This window comes from Hirundo rustica, chromosome 3 (genome assembly GCF_015227805.2).
Source record: "Hirundo rustica isolate bHirRus1 chromosome 3, bHirRus1.pri.v3, whole genome shotgun sequence".
Lineage (NCBI taxonomy): Eukaryota > Metazoa > Chordata > Aves > Passeriformes > Hirundinidae > Hirundo > Hirundo rustica.
The window spans coordinates 69984788-70011681 of record NC_053452.1 but is presented as its reverse complement, the minus strand read 5'-3'; the positions used below and the strand labels follow the sequence as shown (position 1 = coordinate 70011681).

At 43.7% G+C, this 26894-nt stretch overlaps 1 protein-coding gene across 1 annotated transcript in view; it reads right to left on the bottom strand.

The window, feature by feature from the left end:
* The window catches only part of METTL24 (methyltransferase like 24), a 47466-nt gene extending 20891 nt beyond the window's left edge, over nucleotides 1-26575 (bottom strand). Inside the window, exons 1-3 of the mRNA XM_040060592.1 lie at nucleotides 26273-26575; nucleotides 6508-6606; nucleotides 994-1133 (exon numbers count right to left, since the gene is read on the bottom strand). Of these exons, the coding sequence (XP_039916526.1) occupies nucleotides 994-1133; nucleotides 6508-6606; nucleotides 26273-26575 (542 nt within the window). The remainder of the gene's footprint in view (nucleotides 1-993; nucleotides 1134-6507; nucleotides 6607-26272) is intronic.
* Between the last annotated feature and the right edge of the window lie 319 nt (nucleotides 26576-26894).

Here is a 26894-nt window from a genome sequence, read left to right as displayed (position 1 = left end):
TAAACCCACCCAAATTAACCAAAACCAATCCCTTTGACTGGAGGGCATCCTGCCTCCCTGCCACGCTCACTGCAGGTGCTACCTGCCCTGTACTAATGGCTGAGAAATGCCACCCCGGCATGGTTCCTTGCTATCCACCCTTTGTAAACCCACAGCAGCAAAATCACAGGAATAAACTGCCCTGGTTCAAGGGAGATGAAGCCTTTCAGTACACCTCTAACCTGAAGCTGCTTCCCAGGCCAGCAAGTACAGTTTTATGAGGCAGCTCTGGTTGGCGATCTGTGTGAAATGAGCTCCAGATCGCAGTGACGGTTCTCCTAATGCACCTGGGTGCTGATGGCCTGATGCACTCTGAGGACTGACCTCCCTCATCCTCCTAGGAAAGAGAATGCTTCATTAGCAGGGAAACAGCCTGCATGTGTGGTTTTGCTACCTGTGAAAGCTCTTGTTCTGTGAAGAGTGAAAACTTCACTCGCAAGTGCTGTAAGCATCATAAATACTGCAAACATTTCTAAGTAAAGCCACAGCTGCCTTTACCACTATCACTTGGGCACATGTCACCCCTGAGTGTTGAGCAAACACACTCTCATATACTGTCTCATCCCAGAGGTAGTTAACAAAGGTTTGTAAGTAATGCTGCTGAAATCCGTGGCAGTTATGCAAGTCATCTCTGCTCAAGGAAGATGCTGTAGGCTTCTCAGCTTACCTCTTTGATTTCCATCTTCCTCTACATGAACTACCACTCACAACTCACCATAAAGCAATTAGATTTCATACCAATACTAGAAAGGCAAAGGAAAATAAAGACCCTCATGGAAAAAAGGTTTTTCCCTAAAAGTAAAGTTTACAGAAGCACATCAACACATGATAAACACACCAAAACAAAGTTTATATTTTAGAAGATAACCTTGCTGCAGACTCTGTTGTATTTATAGGGATTTTTGAAGCTACTTGCCATGAGACAATTTCCTTTCTTTTAAAGAGAGCACTTACCCAAGTGAATAGAGACGACATTGCTTGCTTCTGATTCGATGGATGAGGCTAAACCTCTCATCAAGACAGATTGACCAGGGCTTTTTTGTGGTTTCAGAGTACCCTTTCAAGCTGTTCAGGTTCATGTGTTCACATGTAATCTGTTGAAATCAAAGGATATTTCATTTTAAGACAGGACTTTAAATTTGTTTTTAATTTGCCTTCTGGGGGAGAAGTGGAAAAAAGAAAAATGTTCGTTGGTTTAATTTAAGTCCTATTGTCAATCTGATGCATGGCTACAAAGATTTGATGATATTTTTTTCCTTGTTTGTCCGTTCCGCTTGGTGAAATTTAAGGCTTACATAATTCCCTGGAGAGCAATGCAGCTTGAAAAGCAAATAATTAATCATTAGTACTAGACCCAAATTATTTTTTTTTTTTTTTTCCCATGAGGAAAAGATGTTTCAGCATTCACGTTTTGGGGTTTTTTTTCTTTTCAAATTTTGGAGTGGATTCTGCAACCTGAATAATGTTAAAATCAAGACTGTAATTACAAAGATGCAGTGTCTCTGCAGTGTGTACCTCACCCAGAGTGTCCTGGATCTCAGCTCCAGAAGGGATTTCATCATTATCCCAATAAATGCCTTCTCCAACAACAAAGGGATTTAAGCAAGTGCATAATTAAACAGAGGAATCATAGCATGTGTGTCTATGCTGAGCTGGCTTGGACGTCTCGAGTCTAAAGCCAGGATAAAAACCCTGCAAAAGAAGAGATAGAGACCCTGCAGGGAGGAACACGGGAAGTCAAAGCCTTTGTATAGTCCAAGAAAGAAAAGACTTAAAATGCACTGGTTTCATCAGAAACCTGGACGTGTCAAAAATCACTGAGGGGTGAAGTCAGCTTTGCCAGCAGCTGAGCAGCAGCCTGAACAGCCAAACCCACAGTGACTGAGCCAGCAAAGCCATGGCCCTGTGAGTGACACCCTACAGAGGAGCCCCTGCCTGCAGCACCAGCTCTGCCTGTCCCTCCAGCAGCCCAGGCCAGCCTTTCACCCACAGGCCACCACATTCCATTCCACCTTCTTCCTCCAAACCCACAGTGGAAAAGGCAGGCACAGAGCTGGAGAGTGCTGCACCCTTTCCAGAACACAGGAGCCACAGCACAGCAGTTGATGGAGAGCTGGTACAATTTGTACGGCTCTCGCTGTAGCAGTGATAAGGAGGAAAGGGGAAGCAGAAGAAAGCACCAAAGCTGTGGTGACTTCTGCCCAAGACAGGCTGCGCTGCTCTGCACCGGTGTCAGCATCGACAGCTTGTTCTTGAAGGGCTTCTCAAACCACACAGCCATGGAAATCGGGGGTTGCAGGGCACAGGTTGCTACCTTATGCGGGGAAGAAAGCAAAGACTGAGAAGAGCTGCAGGAACTCAGTTGAGCCATCATGATGAAAAGTTGTTCTTTGGACCCAGTACCACCCCTAGCTGCAGGAATGGGAGCTGGCACTGTCAGAAAGGCAACAACTAAAATGGTGGAAAGGACAAAACCAGGTTAAATATCAGTCCGGAACAGACTGTTCTCATCTTGCTCCTTTCCTTCCTCTACAGCAGACTGCAGAGGCTTGTCATGGGTTGACACAGTTCAGTTTTTAATTGGGGAGGAATGTGGAGTGCTTTTCTGTTTTAGGACCTTGGAATTGTTCTAGAAAGGACAGGGACCTATCAGAAGGCTAGTTTGGGGTATTGGCAGCTGTTTTGACCGCTGAGAATGTTGAATGCGACTTTGGGAAGTAGCCACATAAACCCTGATTTCCTGCAGGTCAGCCCTTTTCCTCCTGGTCAGCTGAACAGGTCACACTGAGTTGGGACCTGCCGCTCCCGTCCCCCACCCCCTTTTGGGGAGGGAGCTGGCCCCGAGGCCTGGCCAGACTCCATCGGCTCCCGGCCGGGGAGAAGAGGCTGCAGCTTCACATCAACTACTTTTTCAACTTCCCTGGAGCTCCGGAGCACCCGGAGCAGGGAGGGATCTCCGCTGGGCCCCTGATAACACCTGTGGGCCTGTTTGGGCCGAGGCTGCCCTGGTTATCACCGAGGGGCGGGCAGAGCTTTCTCCCTCTCCTTCTCTCCTCCGGTGATTCCAGACGGAGAAAGAAAAGAGTGGAGAGAGGAAACTGGGCCGATCTGAGATGCAGTGAGGGACAGAAATCACACGGCCACTGCAGCCCTGGGCAGATTTAACCCTCTTCTGGCAACATGAAGCTTCCAAGGCCTAACCCTTCCCTGAGAGAGAGAAGAAAGAGACAGAGTGGACGTAGAAAAGAAACCGCAAGAAGTCAGTGGAGCAAGAGTGAAAGAACTGATAAAGATTATTAGAAGAGGGATTGAGGATGTGGACATTTTTAACCGGACTTCACTGGGGTAAACTATGGAGAAATGGACTGTTTCTGGTAACATCTTAATGTTGTTTGGGGAATGCTGGTTCTAATCAAATTAGGAATTGATATGATTGAGATTTAAGTGAGAATCTCAAAGCCCCTCGCTCCTGGGGTAAAAGGAGGCCTCAGCCTTTGAGACAAAGATGATTTTAGAAAGAAAGTGATTGGAAACCCTCAGCTCCTGGGATAAATGGAGGTCTCCTTTTCTTTTGAGATAGAGACAATTTTAGAGATAGAAGAAGAATATCCTCGTTTGGTACTAGAAAAAGCATCCTTAAACAGTACCCCAAATACACTGAGAGGCCTGTGAGTAGCCCGGGGAAAGGTTGCTAATGGGTGGAACAGCACAATCTGCAAAAATTCTGGGCAGTTGCAGATTTGTGACATTGGGAGCCACGAGACTGTTGTAGTCTTCTGGTGAGTGTCTCCATGGTACTCTAGAGAGACTCCTCCCCCAAAGTGATGAAAGACTATGTTTAAATGGTGAAACTGACTGAAAATCGCACGTTGTGTCTCTCTATGTTGTTTTGTAGGAAAGTTATCAGTTTGTAGGGGGAAGGAAGAGTGTTTTGAAGTTTAATTCTGTTTTGTTTTTAGGTTTTTTTCAACTTTTCTTTTCCATTCTTTTAGTGCGTGTTAATAAGACTATTTGTTTATTTTTAAACTTAAGCCTGCTTTGCTTTCTCATGATCTTCTCCCACAAAAAGAATAAACATTAAGACCACTACACTAAATTTGGAAACCAGAATTTAGCGAACGTGAAACCACTACATTAATTGGTGTTTCCATCTGGTTATTGAATTAAAACCATTACAAGGCTCAGTGCTCAATCTTAGCCAAACTAAAAAGCGCAGCTCTGGTCCCACCTGCAACCACTGAAATGAAATCCTTTTACACAGAGGTGAAAGTAAAACCTGGAACCCAGCCTTTAATGCGGCAGGCAGTCTCCACTATGTACCTTATAATAAGTAAATAAAACTCTCATTCTTTAAGAAGTGTATGCTCTGAAAGATCATGACCTGGAGCTTTACATGCAAAGAGCTGCACACTGCATCACCACCTCCCTGCTCCTGCTTTGCTCACAATTCCCATGGAACATTCATAAAAACAAACACAGCATCTCTTCATGCTGTTCCCAGGATTCACTAAGTTTTAAGCAATGATTTGCACTGCACCCCACTACCCATTTCCCTTCAGTCACATAACAATCAAGGAATAAATGGTACTGCAATAATAAGCACTAATTTAAGACACAGAGAATAATGTACTCTCTACAGAAAACTAAGATTCTGCAAAGCTGCCACTTAATTGACTCATGGCATTATGAGCAATTACAACAGTTAGAGTTTGAAGCAATTTTAACAGCTCTTGCTACTGAATAGCTCTTGCTATCAAAAAAACCCCAACAACAAACACTCAAAAAAAAAATAATCAAACCATGAACCTGCCTTTAGCACCATCATCAGTCTGTTGTATGATTTACCGACGCAGTGAGCTCACATCCTGTTCTGGGCTTCCGCTCGCTCCTATAATACAAACAAGATGCTTCTCCTGGTCATGAAATACCAGCACTGATATTTCTGGCCACACCTTGACCCTGCTGACAAGGCACCTTCCTGCTCCAGCACTTTGAGCCACTCTATGCTAATGGCATGGGGATGAACTTAGGCACAGTAATTAGTAGACACTTGCTCAGCAAACAAGGAAAATGGCATCCCAGGCTCACCTACATAAGCAGGATGCAAATTTCAGAAGTGCTTATACCAGTCATGGTGTTATCCCATCAGTCATCTTGTAACATCTGCCAGGTCAGGAACAGCGATCCCTCTCATTTTTTGTTTTCACTTATGTTTATTCCCCCAACCAGGGTCAGTTACTCTGGGAATTAAACTTCTTGCTGAGTGTGTCAAAAGCAATAAACTCTCTGTTAATTGATGTCCTTGTAGGCTTTGACCCAACTAGTGGAGTTTAGCAGCATCTGCCAGTGTTTATTAAGTCACTGAGACGAAGGATGTTTTCAAACTTAATATGTCTGCCACAGTCTAAACTTCTGTACAACAAAACAAGCAGTTCTACACACATCTCTTGCTGTCTCCACGTGCATCATCTTGCCTCCTGCCTTCTCAGTGCTGGCATGAGTGGCAGCAGAGATGTCATTTTATTGAGAACTTAACCAGGGGTACCCACAAGCTGGAGAATACATGAATACCCTGCTATCCTCTTTTTTAGAGGTGTTTAAATTAATCTCAGCCTTGAAAACACTGCATTAATAAAGGATTTCATACGTGAATGACACTTCAGTGATGTTGGCACCTGGGGCTTTTTGCTGTTCTTCCATGTAAGTAATGATGCTGTCAACTCTGTATTCAAGGGTCAGTTGCTGAAAGACCTGGGCACCAAAAGCAGCTGCCCTGTTGGAATTGTGAGCATCCAGCACCTTTTCCATTTTTTTTATTACAGGAAATGCACACGCAGATGCTGTTGTGCATAAGGGATGCCTTTGTTAAGACGCAATGGCCCAATTTCCATACATGCTGTGTGCTGGAAGTATCCATCAACACAATCTGGATTTGGAAATGCCATATTTTAAAAAGCACATAAACTCACTGATTTCCACAGCCATTGTTTTTGTCCTGAAAATATCAAGATTCTACTGGTATCACTGAAAAACCTGTCCAAGTTAGGGTCTGATGCCTTGTTCTCATTTTACTGGGAAAACCTCAAATGCCTCCTTTTGAAGTAAAATGAGCCTGTTTATCATATTATTTTTGAGAGGTGGAGTGGTTACATACCCTCTCTTGATACAGAATGCTCTGTATTTTTCTATCTGAGAGGGAGAGAGGGGAGAGAGAGAGAGAAACACCACATCTAGAATTTCAGTCATATCTTACTCCTGTCAGGACACAAACCCATTTGGAAACAAATAACATGGAAATAATGCATTCTTTCTGTACTTTGACCTTTATATTCATGTTGACCCTCAGTGCTAGGTCAAGCAACTTTAGAAATAAATCAGTTTCAAAAAAACTTTTGTGTGAGGTTGCTTCCTTAGATACGAGGGAACAATCTATGTCTTTCTAAATGGAGACTGAAATGAAAAACCTACCTGAGAAGTGCTAATGTACTTTAGGAACCTTGAGGCCTCATAGTTGAGGGAAGGGGTTGGACTTGCCCATGGTTGTAGTTCAATGTGCCATCTTACAGTCTGTAAAACAAAGCAAAACAAAAAACACCTTAAAGGCAGTGCAAGCATAAATTATAAGGGCTAATAAATTAAGGACATTTAATTTCAAACTAGAAGTGTTCCCCGGGGGCTTGCCTACACATGAAAAACATTTCAGAATAAAGCAAGGTTTCAACTACAATGGAAAAGCATCTAACTTTGATTTATAATCATCAGCTTTGAAAGCAGATGTAGGTAACTCAGAAAGAAAGTGCTTCTCATCCAGGACACATGTGTTAACCCAGTTATTCTAGGACACCCAAGTAAGCTGTGAGAAATGCATGAAGAAAACGAAGATCCAAATAACCAAATCCTACAGCAAATCTTGTGGGCTTTGAGAAAAGTCCTCTTGCTCTCGTACGCCTGCCTGACAGATATACCAAAATTCTTTGTTTCCCTGAAAAAATATGTGTGGCTGCCTGTAGCCCTACCACTTCTCATTTTCAAAGCCCCAAGAAAGTAGCTTTGGTGGGTGCCTTCTGAGCTCCCTCAGCTCTGAACTTCGAGGATCCTCTCAGCTTTTCCAGAAACACTTCCCACATAGACAGAGTGGGACGGAAAAGGTCTTTCAGACACGTGCTTGCAGAGCAACAGGGCTCTGTGATCCCATCTGCACCACCTTCTCCAAATTCTGCCCGCTGTCACACCGGGAAGTTTAGACTTGTCATCTCTTGCCCTCAAGTAGATAAAAATACAAGCATGGTGTTAAGTTGTACTAAATCAAGATTGATTCCTTGTGGCTTTTCATCTTCAGGCGCCAGAACTCACGTCTACGTTTGGGCAGGTAACATCAAGCTTCCTTTTAATCATCCCCAATTAACTGAGCTTCTATAATGGACAGGATGGGGTTTCTCCCTCAAAGGCTCATGCTAGCATTCAATAAAATACAATTAGAAACCCTGCTCGGGATTCCCACAAGACTGCGTTTCAGAGAAAGCCATGGAAAACATGTAGGAGATACAATTAACTGGAGAGGATGGAGCCAGACAAGTAAGGTGAGGCATTGAGCCCCCAGACAGGACTGGTCTGGGGCACCAGGAGAAGAGCCAGCACAGTAACAGCAGGGATCCTCTGATGCCAGAGAGAATTGTAGGAAAAAGAAGGTAAAATCAGAAAAGAAAGATTATTAAAGAGGACCAGCGGACCAGATGGCGTTTGCCTTGAGCTGGTATCGTGAATTGATATTTTTGCAGACTAAGTCAACATAGTCTACAGTGAATGTGAGCCAGGAGGTCTGTATGAGTTTTAAAGAGGTATAAATAATCCCTTTAGGGGTTATTTTTCAGATTTGTTATGGGTTTTGGTTTGTTTGTTTGTTTTTATTGTAAAGAGATGCTGAAAAGGATATTGAGGTGGTTTTTTTCCTCCCCCAGAAGCAGACAAAAGTAGCATTTCTCACCCTGAAACTTCCTGCCTGCAGCAAACTTGGACTCCTATACTCTGCACAGCGTGAGCCTGGAAGCAAGCTAGCAAACCAGTTCTGCAGCACCATGTTCCCCTGACCTCTGCTTGCAGCAGGCAATCTGCAAACAGAGAACAGCAGGATAGGTGCACACCAGGGAGGGAAATGCGTGTAATCTTTCAGAATGAGTCACAGTTCACACGGTTGAATAACGTTTGCAATGACAGGAATGCTGCTGTTTCAACAGGCTTGAAAGCTGAAATGAAAATGAAGACTGACAATCATTTTCAGGGGGGAAAAAAAAAAACAACACCAAAAACCAAAAAACCAACCAACCAACCAATCAAAAAATCCCAAAACAAACCAAAAAAAACCCCAAAACAAAACAAACAAAACAACAACAACAACAAAAAACCCAACAACAAAACAAAACAAAAAACCCCCACCAACCACGCAGATACTTACACATCTGTACCCAGTTATTTTGAAATCTATTTGTGTGAGAAGTAGCTCATTAAGTAGAGGAATTGCAGGGTGGCCATTGTGGTCTATTCAGTAAGAATTCCTTCTGCACAGAGTTGACAGGGAAGGAAAAAAGAAAATCTCTATAATGAACCACATGAATGAGGTTCTTTTTCGGCAGAGTGCAATGTCCAAGAGCCACTGCAGCTTAAACTCGGGTTCTTAAAATCTTAAAGATGACAAACTGCCTTCCCACTGACTCCAAACTGTTGATAAACACACAAAAATGAAATAAAGACCCCAGTGACTTACTAATGCAGTTTCACTAAAAAGGGGGGGAGGGGGGGGTGAGGGAAAAAACAGAAAAAGATCAAGCTTTTGTACAGTTCTTTAAATGTAGGAGCACTATATAAATGTACTTTTGTGACAGAGATCAGACCCAAGGCTCCTGTTTGACGGCAAATGCTTTTGAATAGCTTCTCAAACTTCACACTTGGTCCCTGGCTTCTTAGGAAGAAACAGCCTACTTCCACTCACTAACAAGCACACAAGACAGTCCAGTTCCTAACACCTTCTAAACACCCCTGCAGGGTGCCTCAAAAGCTGCCTCACAATAAGATTCACAGACAATGGATGGGGGGGGGAAATCCAACACATCTCTTGGACCGAGTGCACCCCGCCAGAGGGTAGCTCACAAATGTCGGTGATGCATTTTGGGTACATTCAGGAACACAAAATATCCTCCTGAAGGAGCTGTTTCATAAGTAGATTGATAGCCTTTGTTGATAACTTTCCAGGTAATTTTCAGCCTGGTACATAGTGTTTCCATGTAAGCCTCCTCAGATAAACTATACAGATGCTTTGTGAAGATCAGGTTTATCCCTGATTATAAAATGATCCTTGTTTGAGGAGTTTTCCCCTCTCCTGACTGCAATTTTATTTATTCAGAGCGAACCTGACTGTGGCATCATGATTTGGATTTTCTCACCTATCTCGTGGAAATCTCTAGCATGACTGAGAGCAGGTCCCTGTGGCTGCTGAACAAACAGGCTGAGGAGCAGCTCCTTTCACAGAGGGCTTTCCAGCAAGAGGAGCAGAGGAGATATCACAGCCCAGATTATACAGCTCTGGATATGAAATTGAGACAGACCTTCCCAAGGCTGTCCAGGAGGAGCCAGAAAATGGGTTCAGACAATCTGCATTTTTGCCTGTCACCATGGGTGTGCTCTCTCCCTAGGGTAAGGACTCATCCAACCAGACACCATGACTGTGTTTCCCAAACATCAACGTATCCATATTCCACAATATAGAGATGACAGTACCTGGAAAGTTACAATGCCACTTAAAAAAAATTATACTCAATATCTTAAAATATCCCTCTGTATATAGCTCCACTTACAGACACATTAACTGAAATTAGCATTGTAAGAAAAATCAATCTGCAGCAAGACTTTATCACAAGCACTGGTCAGACACTGACTTCAACTACTCCTGAATGGTAATGGACATGCAGAAACTGTTATTCAGAGTGCTGTCTTAATTTTCACCGCATGAGATAGCCACAGAGAAAAGAAAACCTCAAAGCAATGCCACTGCTTTGTTAGGAAAACTAGAACTCATTTGATGGTCCGATATTTCTTGCAGGTACTTCACACTCAAGGATAAGGACTGATGTTTCCCTCAGACCAATCTGACAGTAATCTGCAGAGACTTCTCTCTGAAGACCAATTTTTCTTAATTTTTTTCCCCTCATAGCCATCTGTGATAGTCATTTGATAATCCCTTAATAACCTGTACTATATATGTGATCTATTTTTAAAGGACTGTCATCTAAAATCCATCCTAAAAATCTGAATCATAATATAAAATTTAAATCAAAATGTGCAAAGGACTCACAAACCAGCAGGTTGAAAATTCTAGGTCTGCCAAATGTTTGGCTTTTCCAGCCTAAACTTACACACATATCCTAAAATTCTTTACAGACCAATTGTAGTTTTAGTGCACTAATTCAAAAAGCCCAACCCCTTGCTCCCCTTCTGCTTAAATTTTAAAGGGAATTAGAAAATTTTTCATATTTCCATCTTTTTTAATTCAGTAGCTGTTTTCTCCCCCTTTTAATCTCCTTCATCTTTAGCAGCCAGTTAAAATACAGAAACCTGTTAGCCACTTTGGAAATAAAAATTTGGGAATCCCATTGTCCTGCCAAGTCATCTCTTCCTTCCAAAGAAGAAACAAGACTTGTCAATATATACACAGATGTCTTAAGCAAATACTCCAATTAAATCATGCAACAATTAATTTTTTACATCTGAGGCATGACCAAATGTGAGTGGAAATCAATTGTGACAATAAATTCCATCAAGAACCATAAATATTTGCTAACCATAGAAACAAATGACATAGACATCATCTCCAAATATGCTGTCTGTACCCTGTGTACAGCCACACTCAGCAAAACGGAGCCTGTTCATGGGTGAAATTTTGAAGGGGTCTTATCAGTCTGAAAGGCAATGCATGGGATTCAGATTCAGATTGCAAAACTTCAGACATCTACATGGCAAATTTATTAGATTGCATTCCTGAAGGCTTGCCCTTGTGAGAACAGACTGTCCTCAAATACGATTTACAGAGCTTGGGGATAATTTTATTTGCGATTTCTCTCAAGCGCCTGTGGCCTTAAGCATATTAATTTGTTGTAGTCTTACTGTTTGGGGCTTTTCCCTCAATTCAAAAGTGCCCTAAACAGTGAAAGCTGCCTGCTGCAGCCCACACAAGCCCTGGCTTTGCAGGACACGCCAACGCCGCACAAGGGACACGCCACCAGCGCGAAGCCTGCTAAGGGGAGTGGGAGGGCTGCTGAGGATGGAGGCAGCCAAACCTGGCACACTGCTCCTCTTGCTGACAGCAGAGAGCAGCTCCAGCAGCAAAGAATCCCTCGTGAAAGCCCACGCTTAGTTTCAGAGGCAATTAGCTGAGTGACTCCCAGGGAGAGCCAGGAGGGAAGAAACGCTCGTGCAAGCAGACAGCCATCAACGAAGATCCCACAGTGGGCTGGGGAGCTAAGTTATTTGACAGGACAGATGAGGCAGACAGGATCTTTAAAGGAATGATTCATCTCACTAGAGAGTAGACATATAAAATATGTAAGGTGAGTCAAGCACTGGAAAAGTCCATGTCTCTCCATGACCTGCGAAAGAAGCCTGAAGGATGGGCTCAGGAACACTTACACCATAGACCCTCCCCATGAGAGAAGAGAAACCCCAGGCAAGACATTCATACACCCCATGCTGCAGGAAAACATGCATTTTAGAGGGCTGAGCCTACTCTTTAGCTGTGAGCCTAAAGCAACATTTTGGCTGCATTTTATTCTTCAGCAGGGTTGAGTAATTCCAAATGTTTTATGTTTGGAGCCGCAGTACGTGGCACAAGTAAAACAAACTCCACCTCAAAGCAGAGTATCAGTAGGAAAGAACAAGTATGCCTTCAGCCTTGGCACAGACCTCCTTGAGAAAGGTCAATTCATACAGCCCCCCTTAGCTAAATGTAACCAGCACCACAAGGGCTCACAAGACACACACTTGTAAAAACCTGCTACCTTACATCGTTAATTCAGGAGCAGCAGGGACACACACAGGCTCTGTAAGCCGTAATTTAAAACACAGCCTTACAAAGTGACTGAGTCACATTTAAAGCTTTGAGTGAATTAATTTCCAACACAACTGGCTTTATAGATATTCCATCCCTACATGTCTGAACTGTTTCTTTCCTTTCTTTGTCACATTACGATTATTTTCTCTTTTTGTTTTGCAGTTTGGCTTTCTTAAACATATGAGGTTTTCTTTTAAGAAACCATAGTGCAAAACTCGCTCATACACTCCTCCTCTGCATGTGTGTGCCTGCATTGAGAGAAAAGCAGTGGGTTCCCTCTGAGGCATCAGACACTGAGGAAATCACAGGGAAAAGCAGCTGACACCTAGTCCTGCAGCCACCTAAACTGAGAATTTCCACTTCAACACTGAAACTTCCACACATTGCATAAAGCCCATGATGAATTGGGCAGGGGTGGGGGGGAGGGAAAAAAAAAAAGTAATCTTTATATTTCTCCATGTTTCTACTTTTCTGAGTTTAACTAAAGCAGAGACACCTCTCACACCATTGCACACAGCCTTCTCCATATGCAATCACCACCAGATTGCTCTGTCCTCTGCATGTACCACATCGGTGCAGTGCAACGAGCAGGCCACGAAGGGAGTCCCTCCCACAGGCAAACTCCAGAGCTGAAAAATCTGCAGTTGTTACAGGATCACAGAACAGCCTGCACTGGAAAGGACCTTTAAATATCGCCCAGTACAACCCACTTCCATGGGGCACACATTCCACTAGATCAGGTTGCCCAAAATAAATAGCATTGCCCCCAGTACAGACCCGTGATGGACACCACTCATTACTGGTTTGTCATTCGACATTGAGCCAGTGCCTATAACCAACTCCTTATCCATCTATCAATCCATCCATCAAATCAATGTCTTTTCAGTTCAGAGGGAGCCATGTTGCCTCTGCCTAAACAACTCCCTGTCCTCAGCATGTTTTAACGTGTCTTCCAGGAGGATCCACTCCATGATCTTTTCCAAAGATTTGATGTGGGAACAATAGGCTGAGGAGCAATAGCTTTGTGCCAAGATAAGCAAGCATCGTGTCACACGTACAGTCCAGCTTTCCCACACAGGAAGGCTGCTCAGGAAATAAATCCTGCCTGTGGAAACCAGTCCCGTGGTAAGAGTGCTTTCTGCATTAATGAGTGCGTGTCTTAAATTTAAATGGATTTCCAACATGATCTGTATATGGAGAATTCTATGTCTGGACATGTGTGTTTTATTTTATGGAAGAGGGAATGTCTAGGATGCACTTAAGTCTCCCCTAGCTCCTCACTCTCTGTGCATCATCTTTTCCAAGTCTCTGCAGTGCAGCACAGATTTGTCTGCCTGGGAGCAGGATGTGAGTGCTGCAGGAGTCAATTTAGGAAGCTCCAACCATCACTCAGAGGGCTCCACTTAAAAGCAGTTTATCAGCACTTGCTTCACAAGGCTGCAATTTGCACCAGCAAGTACAACTGTTCGACTTGGGGGGGGGGAGGGAAAAAAGGCAAAGTTTTACATTGAAATGAGGAAAACTTTTTTTTTTACTTCAATTCTCATTAGGAAAGCTTTGAGTCACTGCATGGTAATTGAAACCAAGAGTCCTTACTCTCGTAGAGCGAATCAGCCTGAACATGAATACATAACAAACACTGAAAAGGCAGCAATCACCAAGCATTTCACCTCTGCTTTCCTTTTGTTAATACTGATGTTTATTTTCTGCTCTTTTTGCTTTTCATTTCCCATCTGATGATGTGAAATTGAGCCACGGGAGGACAAATTACTGCTCTGGGGGGAGCTGCTGCCCTTACCTGCAGGCAAGCTGCATCAGCGACCTCCATGCAAAACACCAGCTTTGAAGCCTTGGGAGGTTCTGCGTTCCACACACAAAGGTGTCTCCAACTCTACCTTCAGGTTTGTGTCTTTTCTCCTAAATAATTGTTTCATAGGAAAAACATGCACAGAAAAAAAAAAAAGATGCTCGCCATTGACTTCAAGTCACAGAACTGACATCACTTTAAGAATCAAGAAATGGATTGGGTGAAATAAAAGGCAGGTTCCAAAATTAACATGATGAAGCCAGATCTGTAGAGGAATTTAGGTGACTAATGCTCCTATGAATTCAAACAGTAACCTCCCAATACTCCAGGAATGAGTATTGGGAACTCACTTGACTGGTTTACATTAGCCACTCTGGACACCTCTGTAAATTCACCATCACCCTGAGGGCAGGTCTGGAAGCTACAGGAAGCAGGGTTTCAGAAGACTTGCCAAAATATTAATTTGTAGGTACTTATGAATTCAGAAAGCATTGCATCTAATTAATAATTTACACAGCGTAACTACCACTCCTCACTACCTCTGAGGAATAAATCTACTGCAGCCAAAGGATCTGGGGGCTGCAGGGATAGGAAAGGGCAGTGCTGCACTGGGAAACCTCTTCTCAGACATTCAAAGGTCACCAAAGACTAACAGCTCTGCCACTGGGAATCCCAGCAACATATGGGAGAAATACACATTTATTAGAAGAGAGATTGATTTTACTCTAAGAGACATACAGCTTTGAAAATAGCCAAGTGAGATTTCTTTGCTATGGTTCTAAAATAAAATAAATAAATCTGGCAGCAGTGTTCCAGCACTATCCAGAGGTTGACAGCATGATAATATATCTAATGGAGACAAAACCAGGAGCCAGAACAGATTGAAATTTATGGAAGTAAATTCTCAAAACTGCTTAAGCAGCTCAATCAGCTGTATTCCTTCCAGTGCCCATATGCCTTTGCCAACATTTAAGGATAACAGCAAGAAACAGATACAGCAGCTACTGGTCACTGCTTGTCAAATTCAGTTTCTGCTAAGCAGAGACAAGACCATGGTTTCAGACTGTATTCATAACTGCTTTAGTTGAAGTGCTCTGGCTGAGAAATATGGAGATGTCATAATCCATACAATAAGGGGGAAAAAGCTATTTTCCTCTAGGTTGACTTCACTGCAGTATTTAAACCATAGAATACAACAAACAGAATTCATCAGTAAATACTCAGCTAGCCAGATAAGCTGAGTTTATTTTGTGCAAGTTCCAGCACTCTAACTGTGATTTACATATAAAGATGCCTCTGGCAGCCTATCCACTGATTTCAGAGCCTCTGCCTGAGGCTAAAAACTGGGGAAAAAGAAGGTGCTTTAGAATAAAACTAATGCTTCCACACAAATAAGAGCATTTCACACTTGTGCAGCCTTCCCTCTCATCCAAGTGGAGTGCAAATGTCTAAACAGAAACGATCCACCCCACGTTCTAGACTAAAGAGAGATATGAACCATCAGAAAAGCCCATCCTCTTCACCTTCCCCTCCTGGGTAAGTACCAGGACAACCCTCTGTGCCCAGAGCAGGAGAGGGCAGTATCTGTCACTACACGTCTATAATCTCATAAAGCAAGTAAATATCAACTCTTATCCATGGGTAAATCAAAAGGCTGAGTAATTTCTACAGGTATTTGGATTTCAGAGTGCAAAACGCTAAGGTAAGATAGACAGTATATACAACAGGTACCAAGGGTACTGTTCTTTCAACCCACCATCAGTTCACTTGGTCAAACTGGGTTTTAGTGGATAGCCAGGGAAGACTCGAAAAGCCAAAATTCACTTTTTTCTTCTTTAACTCCTTATTTCACAAAAGCATTAGATAATGTAGTTTTACGGAAAGAAATTATTCTACCTTTAAATATATTCCTTTTTTTTTTTTTTTTTCTTTTTTTTTTTCTTTTTAAATATGGTTATGGATTATTGCCCTTAGTCTAGAGCGATATAAAAGCCTTCCAAATAAAATAAAACAGTGTGATGGGCAAGCAGCTCCCTCTGTCTAGACAGGGAACAACAGCTGGCTTACAAATTGTTAGGATTTTAAGTACTAAATGATACATTTATTTTCCAATCTATAGAGAAGAGAATCAAGCTCATTTCAAAGCACATAGATTTGAAATATTTTTTGTTTAAGACAAGTATATAACCAAGCATCATAATCCCATGGAGGATGGGCTTGGGCAAATATGTACCATCTTGTTTAATCAAGGATATTTGTCAATGTTTTATCAGTAATTCTGAGCATTATACAGATAAATACTGAAAAACTACATGGTTTGACCTGAACTTATGATGCACACAGAATTCCCACGGATTTCATAATGAATAATAATTGAAAGATCAAACCATCAACCAAGATATCTAATGAAGAAGAAACACATCAGCTCAGTGGCAACCAATTGACACATAATTGCTTCTCGTTTAATTTTCTCAAAAGAGGGAGGGAAAAGGAATACAATGTTGTTGCTTCACTCTATTCAGGATGAAACAAAGTTCACTTCTTTGAAAGTTTCAGTGATGCGAAACAACCAAGAGGAAAGAGGCAGGGCGCCAGTATTAAAAATTTGGGTTGTTTTTTTTTTTTTAGACAGCTCTGAGCCTGTGGCATTTATCTATTGGATAAATCTCACTCTTCCACTACTGCCGTCCACTCTGCAGGGAGCAGGAAAGATTTCGAACTGATTCCTATTATTTTTAGGCTTCTAAGTGGCAGATACTTTCTAACATTACATACCATATTAATAGACATTACCATCTCTTTCCCCTAGCATTTTAAACAGTGTCTCTTTGTAAAATATGAAAGAGGATCCTAAAAAGGGGCTTTGAAGCTCCCAGTTGATTGTTTGACTTAGCTAGCTGCTAGGAGAGGAATGAAGAGGGAGGGGGATGGATGAGGCCAAGAGGGGGAGGACAAAGCAGCAACAGCAACTCTATGATGTTGATGTCTGCTGGTTCTAACATCATTTTCAAATGCACACCTTTCCCAACCAGGTCCAGCCCCTGGCACATCACTGATATTTGCTTCTCTGCCATAACTTTTCCTTGGCTAATTTTCCCCAGCAGACCAAGGTGTTACACACACACAACACTCAAAGAGTGACCCAACCTCACCAAAATGAGTAGCAAGAATGTATTTTTAGCAATATCCCTAAGACAGACAAGTTGCCTATCAGGGTCTTGTAGGTGTTTCCTTGCTAAGCTTGAAAGGCCCACAAATTTGTCTTCCACATGCCAAGAAGGACGGAGGTTTCAGTTCCTTCAGTTCACACAAGACACCGGGTCAGTCATGGAAAGAACCCGGAAACCTGTCTCTTCCAGAAGAGCTCGCAGCACTGCAACTGAAGCTGCATCTGAAATCTATCAGAAAGTGGAACCCAAAGCAAACTTCAGTAGGTCACTTGTTAAATGAGTTGCTGGTTAGCTCTTTCTTCCACAAGCACATAAACTCAGAGGTTCTCCATATAAAATCTGAAGCAGTTGGCTTGACCTGACAGTCCCAAGAGACTTCAAAAGCCAATGTCCTCCTGGTCCTGCAGTGCCAGAGACAAGAGAAGCCCCCATTGCATGATGGGGAGAGATGGCAGCAGGAACGATGTTTCTCACATGTAGCCAAGATTTGGGATTAGCAAAACCAGAATAATTCTGTTCCAACTTTCGAAGAACTCTGCAAAGCCATTTTGTTCCAGTCTGCAAAGCAAATGGAGAAGGCTTTGGTGAGAAGCAAGATTTCTGTCTTCTAACAGCTGCTGGAACTACTACATATATCATTACAGAAAGACACAAGGAAAGGTTTATTTAGTTTATTCATACATGTGTCAGAGTGGACATAAATTACAGCACTAATTTTTAAATATTGCAAAAAATCAGTAAGAGAGCAAAATTATCACCAAGGGGTTTCCTCCAGAACCACATCCAAGGCTTGTGCTTTTCCCCAACCACTGCTCTGACAGTGCAGTTCTTGAGCATTTGCAGCCAGAGCCTTTACTGGGGGGCCCTGAGCTCGGTGACACATTCAAAAGCAAGGCTACTGAAGATGGAAGAGAAGATCAGAAGGGGAAACAACATGTCATGAAAATCCAAGCCCCTCCAATTAGCATAAACGGCTGTGAACATCCCTGCCGTCTCCTGCTGAAATTGCCCCAGCTGTTGCCATGAGAGAGAGTTCAAAATCATGGCTTTCATCTGTTACTCTGGGCATCAGTCCCTTTGTGCACATGGTTTCTATTACCCTGAGAGGCTGGCTAACCCAGACAGGGCAGCGTGTCACCCTGTCACTTTTGTGGGCAAAAACACTAAAAAACCCAGCATTAGGGTGAGTGTATGCATACAGATTGCATGATACATATGCTACATATCACAACTTAAAGAAAAAAATTGAATCAGACCTTTTCCCCCCACTTTTAGTTGTTCCACTGAACTGCAGGTGATTTGATCTCAGACTCACGAATGCAGAAGGGCACTGGACAACATTTCATCATGCACAAAAGTATCTTGGTCCATATCTTCTCGCTACAAAAGCACTCAAGTTGATTAAATGACTCACTGCACACAGCTCCGGAGCACTGAACAGCGATCCAAGACAAACTCAGCTCAAAGTTAATATTAGAACAAGTGATAAGAGTGGGCTGTGCTGTGGATGCCATCAAAGATTAGTGGTGGTTCACACAAACTTTCTCACTTATATGTCAAATCTTTTATCTAATTTGCACCACGAGTGGCAGCCATTGCTGCAGGCCAGCCTGATCTACCACAACCAAACCAGCCAGCTTGAGCAAAGGCTGGAGATCTCTCCCTAATGCTACCTAAATCTCCAAATTCTACATCTGCTTTGTAGGAAGTGATGATGCACTCGTCAAGCTGTCTGCACGAGTCTGCAAGGCAGCTGTAAGGGGGTTTTGTCCTTCACTGCAGGATTTCAATACTGCACCCCTTGTTAGGGGCCACTGGGATTTTGTTCTGGGCTCACATCAAAGATCCCCCAGCTGCATCTTGGTCTGAACTGTGGCCAGAGCTCAGGGAAAGTGGCATGAGAGAGATATCTGGCATGCTGGCGCCTACTGTGCAGCCCCTGAGTGTCTCTGTTAACTGCCCAGCTGGCTGAGTAAATGTTGATGTGAACTGACTGAACTAACTGGGATGAAAACCTTACTAGCAATGAAGTTAAACATTTGTCTCGTAAGAAGGCAGATAACGGTTGGAGATTTAACATAAAAACCCTAGAGCTACAATTTCAGCAGAATTTTACCAGTCCAAATCCCTCTTTCTGGACTCTTCCTTCTACACACAAGAAAATTGTAGAAAATAATGTAGAAAGACTGTCCACCTTGAGAGCTGCTTGAGCAAGGAAAGTTGTGTGTCCTCAAAACTGTCCTCACTTCTTATTTCAAAACAAAACATGACAAAAGATCATTTTTGGCACTAACTGTGCCGCTGCTACTGGGCAGTTCAGGTCACTTGGCCTCCAGAGCAGACCCATGGAATAGTTTGAGCTGAAGACAGCAAACAGGAATGATTTTTTTTTTTTCTGATCTGCTACAGCAGTCATAAAGGATTCACATTTTGTACAAGGCCTGCGAACAATCTCTCTGGGTTCGAGGAAATGTTGGCAAAACTGTGATGGCCACCACAGAGCAAGGCATCTGCAGAATAAACTATCACCTGGATCCTTGGGTCCCTAAGAAGAAAAGGCTTAAACACCCAGATTGACTTTTTTTCTGTGTCACAGCTACCTAGAAAAACTTCTCTTGTCTTTATATGCCAAAAGAAAGCCTTAAGCAGGTATCTGAAAGATTTTGAATGAAATCGATGCTATTGGATATGAAGTCTCATAACACTGTAATGACTTTCTGAAGAATAATGTTCCCCATCTGCTTCTCAAAAATTCATGAAGGAAGAACTATTTCAGGTAATAAAAAGTGTGCAAGAATCAAGGTTATTCTTAGTAATCATCTACCTCACAAGCTTGTAAGTGACATCACCAAAAGAAAGCCTTAAGCAGGTATCTGAAAGATTTTGAATGAAATCGATGCTATTGGATATGAAGTCTCATAACACTGTAATGACTTTCTGAAGAATAATGTTCCCCATCTGCTTCTCAAAAATTCATGAAGGAAGAACTATTTCAGGTAATAAAAAGTGTGCAAGAATCAAGGTTATTCTTAGTAATCATCTACCTCACAAGCTTGTAAGTGACATCACTGTCAGAAAAAACATTATCATTTCCTCTTTATGGTATACTCTAAACACATTTCATCTGCAGTTAAAATACAATTAAAGCCCAGTATTGCCATTGCTTGACTACTTGGAGGATTCTTGTGTTAGGGTACTTTCTGGTACCTCAGCTGCCCCTGTTTACAGGCAGAACTGGCTGATGCTCCCCAGATTTGATTATCAGCTGATGAAAATTGCTTTCAACAGAAGTTTATTCTTTTTTTCCAAAGACAATAACCTTGCTCAGCCTGTGCTATTAGCCTGAATATTTGAGCAAAAAAAGACCAAGGCTGCTCCCCAGGTACCAACAGATTGAAGCCACAAGCTTCTGTCTTGAGCTAATCTTAGCAGATAAGCAACTTTGGGTTGGTTTATATTTGCTAAGAGACCTCCAAGTGCTGGAGGGAAAAATGTTGTCAACTACTGTCCCTTCCTTTGGGGTCCACTAATTCATCACACAGAACAATTATGGTGGGGTCTGTCTCTCTAGTGAGGTATTAAGCCAGGGCAAAGATTGCTTATTATAGTCTAAAAAGACCCCGTTACTTTTTTTTATTCCATTGATGTTAGATCATTGTTCCGGCTAAATTCCAGTTTGGCTAATCACATTGTAGCTGCCAGATTGCTTCTCTAATTGCAGAGCAGGTAAATGTAGCCAGAGGGACCTCAGGAGGTTGCCCTGAAGCACAATGAAAAACATTCCTAGACCTTCCCTGTGTGGATACCCACAGATCACATTTTTCTAAGGAGTCTTTCCATTCCTTACCGACTGCGGAGTTAAAAGATTTTCCTAATAGCTTGCCTGAAAATGAAGCCAGTTACTTCTCATCCTACTTCCAGTGGACCTAGGGAACAATCGGTCATTATGTCCTTCAAAAAAATTATTTTTTTTTAGTTTGAAGAGTCTTGGCACATTCCCTCAAAACCTACTTTTCCCTATTCAAAACAAGTACCAGTACTTCAGGCTTTCCCTGCAGGCTTGCCCTCCTGCACCTCTTAACACCTTTTTCTTCTGAATGAAACTCTTTTCAGTTTGTCTACCTGTTATTAAAGGAGTTGCCCAGAAGTAGCACACTCCAAGGAATAACCAATATCCAGCTCTTCAGCTTTGCACTCCTCTGCAGCAGCATCCCACGTGCCACCCGCATCCATCAAAGCCAGGATGTTGTTCACTCCTCAACACAGCACTTAGGGAACAGCACTGCACGCTGTAAAGCTCATCACGCTGGGACACAGGTGGAGAGGCTGGAATAATCTTTGGAGATCCGAGAGGTCTCTTTAACGCACGTGGCTCCTTTGGTTTGGCTCAGCCAAACCTGCCAACGCAGCCTGATGGGACTCCCTGATGGCACAGCTCCCAAAGCCCTGTCGTGTCAAACTCTGGTGTAATGTTCAATCATTGCTCCAAGCACACAGAATTAATAAACTTATAAAAGTTAAATCCAAAACAGACAAGCCATTACACCATGGGATGTGGAAAGACAGATGGATCAATTTAACTTCAGAAAGACAGATGGACCAATTTAACTTCAGAATAACCAAGGTTTCTCCAAGAATTTTGGCTCTTCCCCATGAAGAGTCAGAGTAACTTCCTATAAAAACAGTACCCAAAACTTACTATACTTTTAAAGATGTTCAAGCCAAGCTTGAAAACACAGTGCATGCAATTAGGCAATGAAAACATTGGATACATTTTTTAACCCAAATTTCTAGAAGAATTAAAAAGGACTCTTGGCATAAGCCCTACATATCACTGACATAAATGTAAATGGCACTGTCATTCTAAAGTTAAAACCCAAAGGTAAATTTAAGTAAAACCTTAGCAATAGTGTAATGCTAAATCAAATGAGGTTATTATGAGCCCGCTGTATTTCTCAGTGCCAAACATGTGTTATTCCACATAATTTCAAAGATACCACTCCAAAATAATTAGCTGACAATTAAAGATGACACTGTCATCAGTCATCACTGCAGAGAAGAAGTAACCTCTTGGAAATAGTTCCTGTTTAAAGAAAACCACAGCCTTCAATCCAACAAGAAACAGCAATTAGTCTGCATTTATAATGAATCAAAAGACTAATGTATGCAAGTGAAAGTAATACCTAAAAAAATATAATCTCAAAGGAATTTTTGGTTTTAGGCAATAATACATCATGCTTCAAAATACTTTATAATCCCAAGCAAAGTACACATGGGCCCAGCAGCAAAATCTTATTCTTTGTTTTTAATCACTGAAGGTAAATACTTTTATATTCCTAGTTATGACATGAAAGAGCATCCAAAATAACATCAGGTTAAGTTTGGCAGCATACCACACTCCGCACCTCAATGGAAATAAATCTGCCCAGAAGGCAAGGAATTCCAGCTTTTCTCAGCCAGACTGAGGCTGAGGCTTCTCAGAGGCTCCTCCCAAATTCAGTGCACAAGAGCCAACATAACCTTGTTATTGCAATTATTGTGATAGGAATTTGCTGTTACTCCCAACTCCAAATGCAATGTTTTTTGTTTTTTTTTCTTTTGCCACGGCACCCTGGAATAACCTTTCAAAACACATCTCACATGTCCGCAGCCCTCTATGGGTGCACACCCTGCTAATACCTATTGCAGGAGCAGGTACACCTGGCAGAATCTGTGTGTTTCCGTGTAGCTAGAGTTTTTATCTGCATATGTTATCAGGTCAGTGCTTAACACAACCAGAACTTAGAATCACAGTTTAGAAACATAATTTTATTAGCAACAATGCAGCTTTAAGTGGGATTATGAACTTCCACCAAATATAAGTGGGATTATGAGCTTCCATTTGCAATACTCTTGCAGCACAACAAAACTCTTCTGACTCTTCACATGAACATCATACGCTGTCAATGCCAAGTCTGTCTTGGTATTTGTCACCAAGAGCAGCAGCATCTGCTTTTTGGTAGGCTCAACCAGGAGCAAACCAGCTGGGAGCAGCACAGCTCCCTAAAGCACCACAACAGGCAGTTCCAGCAGCTCCCAGAGATGTCACATAGCTGAATTTCTCTATTCCCTGCTGCTTTCAGTTAGTAGTTTTTATGTATGCATATCAAGGCAGACACTTGGAACCTTGGTGGTCAAACCCTCCCGTCTGCTGCACAGCCATGGTCTCTGCTGATGGAGCCTCAACAGTGGTCAGGAAAAGCGCAGGCAGTTTCCTGCAGACTTAGGGACCATTTATGGACAAGTCTTCATCTTTCCCATCTTGTGCTTTATTTTTCTCCTTTTGGTGGTGTTGGTGCTGGTTGATGACTGCAGTTGTGCTTGGGAAATAAATAACACAACCCTGCTTCAGGAAACTTTAAAGTAATTCAAAGCAGACACAAAATAATTTCCTTGTGTGCTTCTGCATTTTTTTGTTTTTTTTTTTTTTCAATAGAACCACAAAGTAGGATATTCCACTTCATCTATGGAAATACTCTCTTCATCAGTCTTCTGCATTAATTCAGTGATGTAAGTGTGAGCAGAGTTATAACCTAGAGGCACTAGGAAAACAGAGCAAAGTCTGGCCTCACTGATTTTTCCTTGCTGCCATCCTGCTGGCTCACACATCCCCAACACAATCCAACACCATCCCTAGAAACAGCAGGAGAGAAAAAAACTCCTGCACCTGAAAGCCTCTGCAGACTTTAAGAACGGACTGACAATAATTTATGGTCAGACAGAAGACACTGAAAACACATAAAAGCCACAGCAAAAAGCAATCCCAACCCAATATAGCACAGATCTGTGCAAGGAGCCTATCCCTCTCCTCCAGGCAGCATTTACACTCAGCAGTACAGAACACTGGCAGGCATTGTACCCTGACACCTTTCTCCAGAGCTGCTTGTAGCAGCCGTGGGCCACCAATTTAAGCAGCCTTTTTTGGCAAATGCCCCATCTTGTCATACAGTAGTCTGATGTGAAATATCATACAGTAGTCTGATGTGAAATATCATATTTCCTGATTAAAAAAAAAATTACAAATAATTTTTTTTTTTTTTTGCTATTGTGATTCTTCTCATAGAAAAAGGACAGACCTCAGTCCACTTTCACTTTATTTTACCATTACATCCCCCCCTATATTTTTATTTAACAGCCCTATTTCAAAGTTCAGTCCAGCTATCCCGAAACCCCTATCTTTAAGTAGCTTTTTCTTAGCCTGAAACAACAGGTTCAAGTCAAATAGCTGAACACAGAAGGCACTTGATGGTCTCAAACCTAAACTGGCAACAACTCCACCCTCTATTATATAGACTAATATTTTTCCCTTGACTTAACTAGAGGGATTCAAATGCAACCTTCAGCAGCAACATGCCCAACACCACAAACCACAGCAGTGATGTTTCTTTAACACACTTCACCTGGAGGTGCACCAAAACACACTTGGGCTTTCAAGAGCCTCAAGCTCTCCAACACCGCAAGGTGCTTCCAATTCTCAGGTAAAATGAGCAGCCTCTACTTCCCCACTAGGATTTCCTCAAAAACCATTAACTAAATTAGGATGTGTTTTACTTCCACCTCTTGTTTTTTGACGCCATTCTTAGCATATTTTCAAGAAATACAGGCTTCCCCCCCCCCCCAATGCTGAAATTCTTTCATAATTAGAATCACTTAAAAGCTGTGTTTTAGGATAATGCCAAGTAACAGAGCATCAACAACAAGTCACAAAAACTGATGCTGCAAGACCTAGGTACCTCAAAGTGCTATCAATATCACAGCACTAAAGAACACCACATAGTCATTATTCTGAAAAAATATGTGGCAATGTTGTCCTCATCTCTGCCAGTGGTGAAGGAAGTGTGGTGAAGGATTATCTAATTTCTTCTAAACCTTTCAGGAAGCCAGAGGGAGAAAGTAGCAATTTATTTTTTACATCACAGTTTCCCACAGAAGATGAGCCAAACCGAGAAGTCAATCTATACATGAGTTCATTGTCCATCTCCTTGTGAAATAAAAAATTCATTACTGGAGTGGAACAGACAAAGAAAGCAGCAGATATGAAGTTGGGACCACATGCATGATCTGTGAGAGATCACAGGACATCTGGTCAGATGGTGGTTTGCGTGTCAGCAAGTAGTCCTTTCAACAAGGCAGTAAGGACAAGCTTTAGCCATTCCACAGAAAACTGATTTTATTCTTGCTGGGGCAAAGATCAGAGGTAGTTATTTACTTTGACCACAAAGGTGGTCTCATGTCTAGCAAAATTCCACGTGCTCCTCCTCATGATCATTCCAGCTTCTTTAAGAACCTGCACATGTCTGCACGGAACACCAGTTCTGAACCAGCAGGACCCCAAAGTACATGACAAATTACTCCTTCACTGCCCTCAAAGCTGGCTCTTCTCCCCCTGAAACACTGCAAAGAAAAGTCCACAGAATAATTATCTGAATCTCTAAGTCGTTGTCGTTCCTGTGAGCGTGGCATCTGCCAAAACCAAGGATGACACAGAGATCATTGAAGAAGGCAACGTCTCGCTACTGGCCACACACGGAGCTGACCGGGGGATGAAGGCAGCACTGGTACTCCTCACTCTTGCTGAACTCCAGATCCTAATGACAGTCCTCACTTCCCCAAAAGACTTTACGGCCATTGCCACGTAGGAACCTGATCACAGGCTTACCAGCTCATTCACTCACTCACTCACTAATTCTCACGCAGACCAGGTCTTAGAGCCATTGCTTGATGGCTTTCTGCGGATGCAGTGGCGCTCGGGTGCCAAGAACGCCAAGGGCCGCGGTCTTTGCCTAAGTTTAATCCTGTTGGGGACTGTCAGCCTGCGGAGCCCACCTTGACTCGGGGTCACTGTCACCTTCTCAGATCGAGCTCTCGCCTTGTCAAGCCCCGCTCCAGCACGCTCCCGCTTCCCTGAAGCCGAGCAGCGCTGCTCAAAAAGTCGCTCGACCACTTCCCAAGAAGTCGACATCACCCCGCACCGCCTCGCTTCACCGCCGCCCTCCCGGCCGCCTCTTCTCAGGTGCCAGCCCCAGCTCCTCCCCGGGTGCCCGCTCACCCTCAGCCCCTCGCAGGGAGCCGGGGTCGCCTGTCGCGACACGGCGGCCGGTCCCGCCGAGCCCGCCCTACCTTCCTGCGGCGGCTGCCCGGGGGCTGCGGGGCGCAGCAGGCGGGCTCGGCGCCGCCCCGCCGCCCGCTCCGCACGTAGGTGACCCTGCGACGGCCACCCCCCGCCACCGCCGCCGCCACCGCGCCCGGGCGCTGCTCCGCGCCGCGGGACGGGGCGGGCGCCCGCGCCGCCGCCGGGTCTCGGGACTTCTCCTCGGGACACCAGGACCGCCTCATGCCCAGCTGCAGGCAGAGGAAGAGCGCGGCGGAGAGCAGGCAGAGGCGGAAAGCGGCGCCCCGCCAGAGCGGCCGCTCCTTGGGCATGGCGTCGGGGGCTGCCCTGCCCGGCGCTGCCGCCCCCCCGCCCCGCCGCAGGGCTCATGCCGCCGGCGGGCCGGGCCCCGCGGCCGCCGCCGCCGAAACTCGGGAGACCCCGCCCCGAGCGGGGCCGGCCGGGGAGGGGCCGGGATGCCCCTGTCCCGGCCCGGCGGGGGCCGCGGGACGCAGCGGTGCTGGCCCGCAGGCGGCCCGAGGGATGCTCCGCGCCTCGGCGGGGACAGTGCCCGGTACGAGCGTGCGGCCGCGCCCCTGCGTGTCAGGTGCGTGTCGGCGGGCCCGAGAGAGGACACAACCCCCGCCCTAG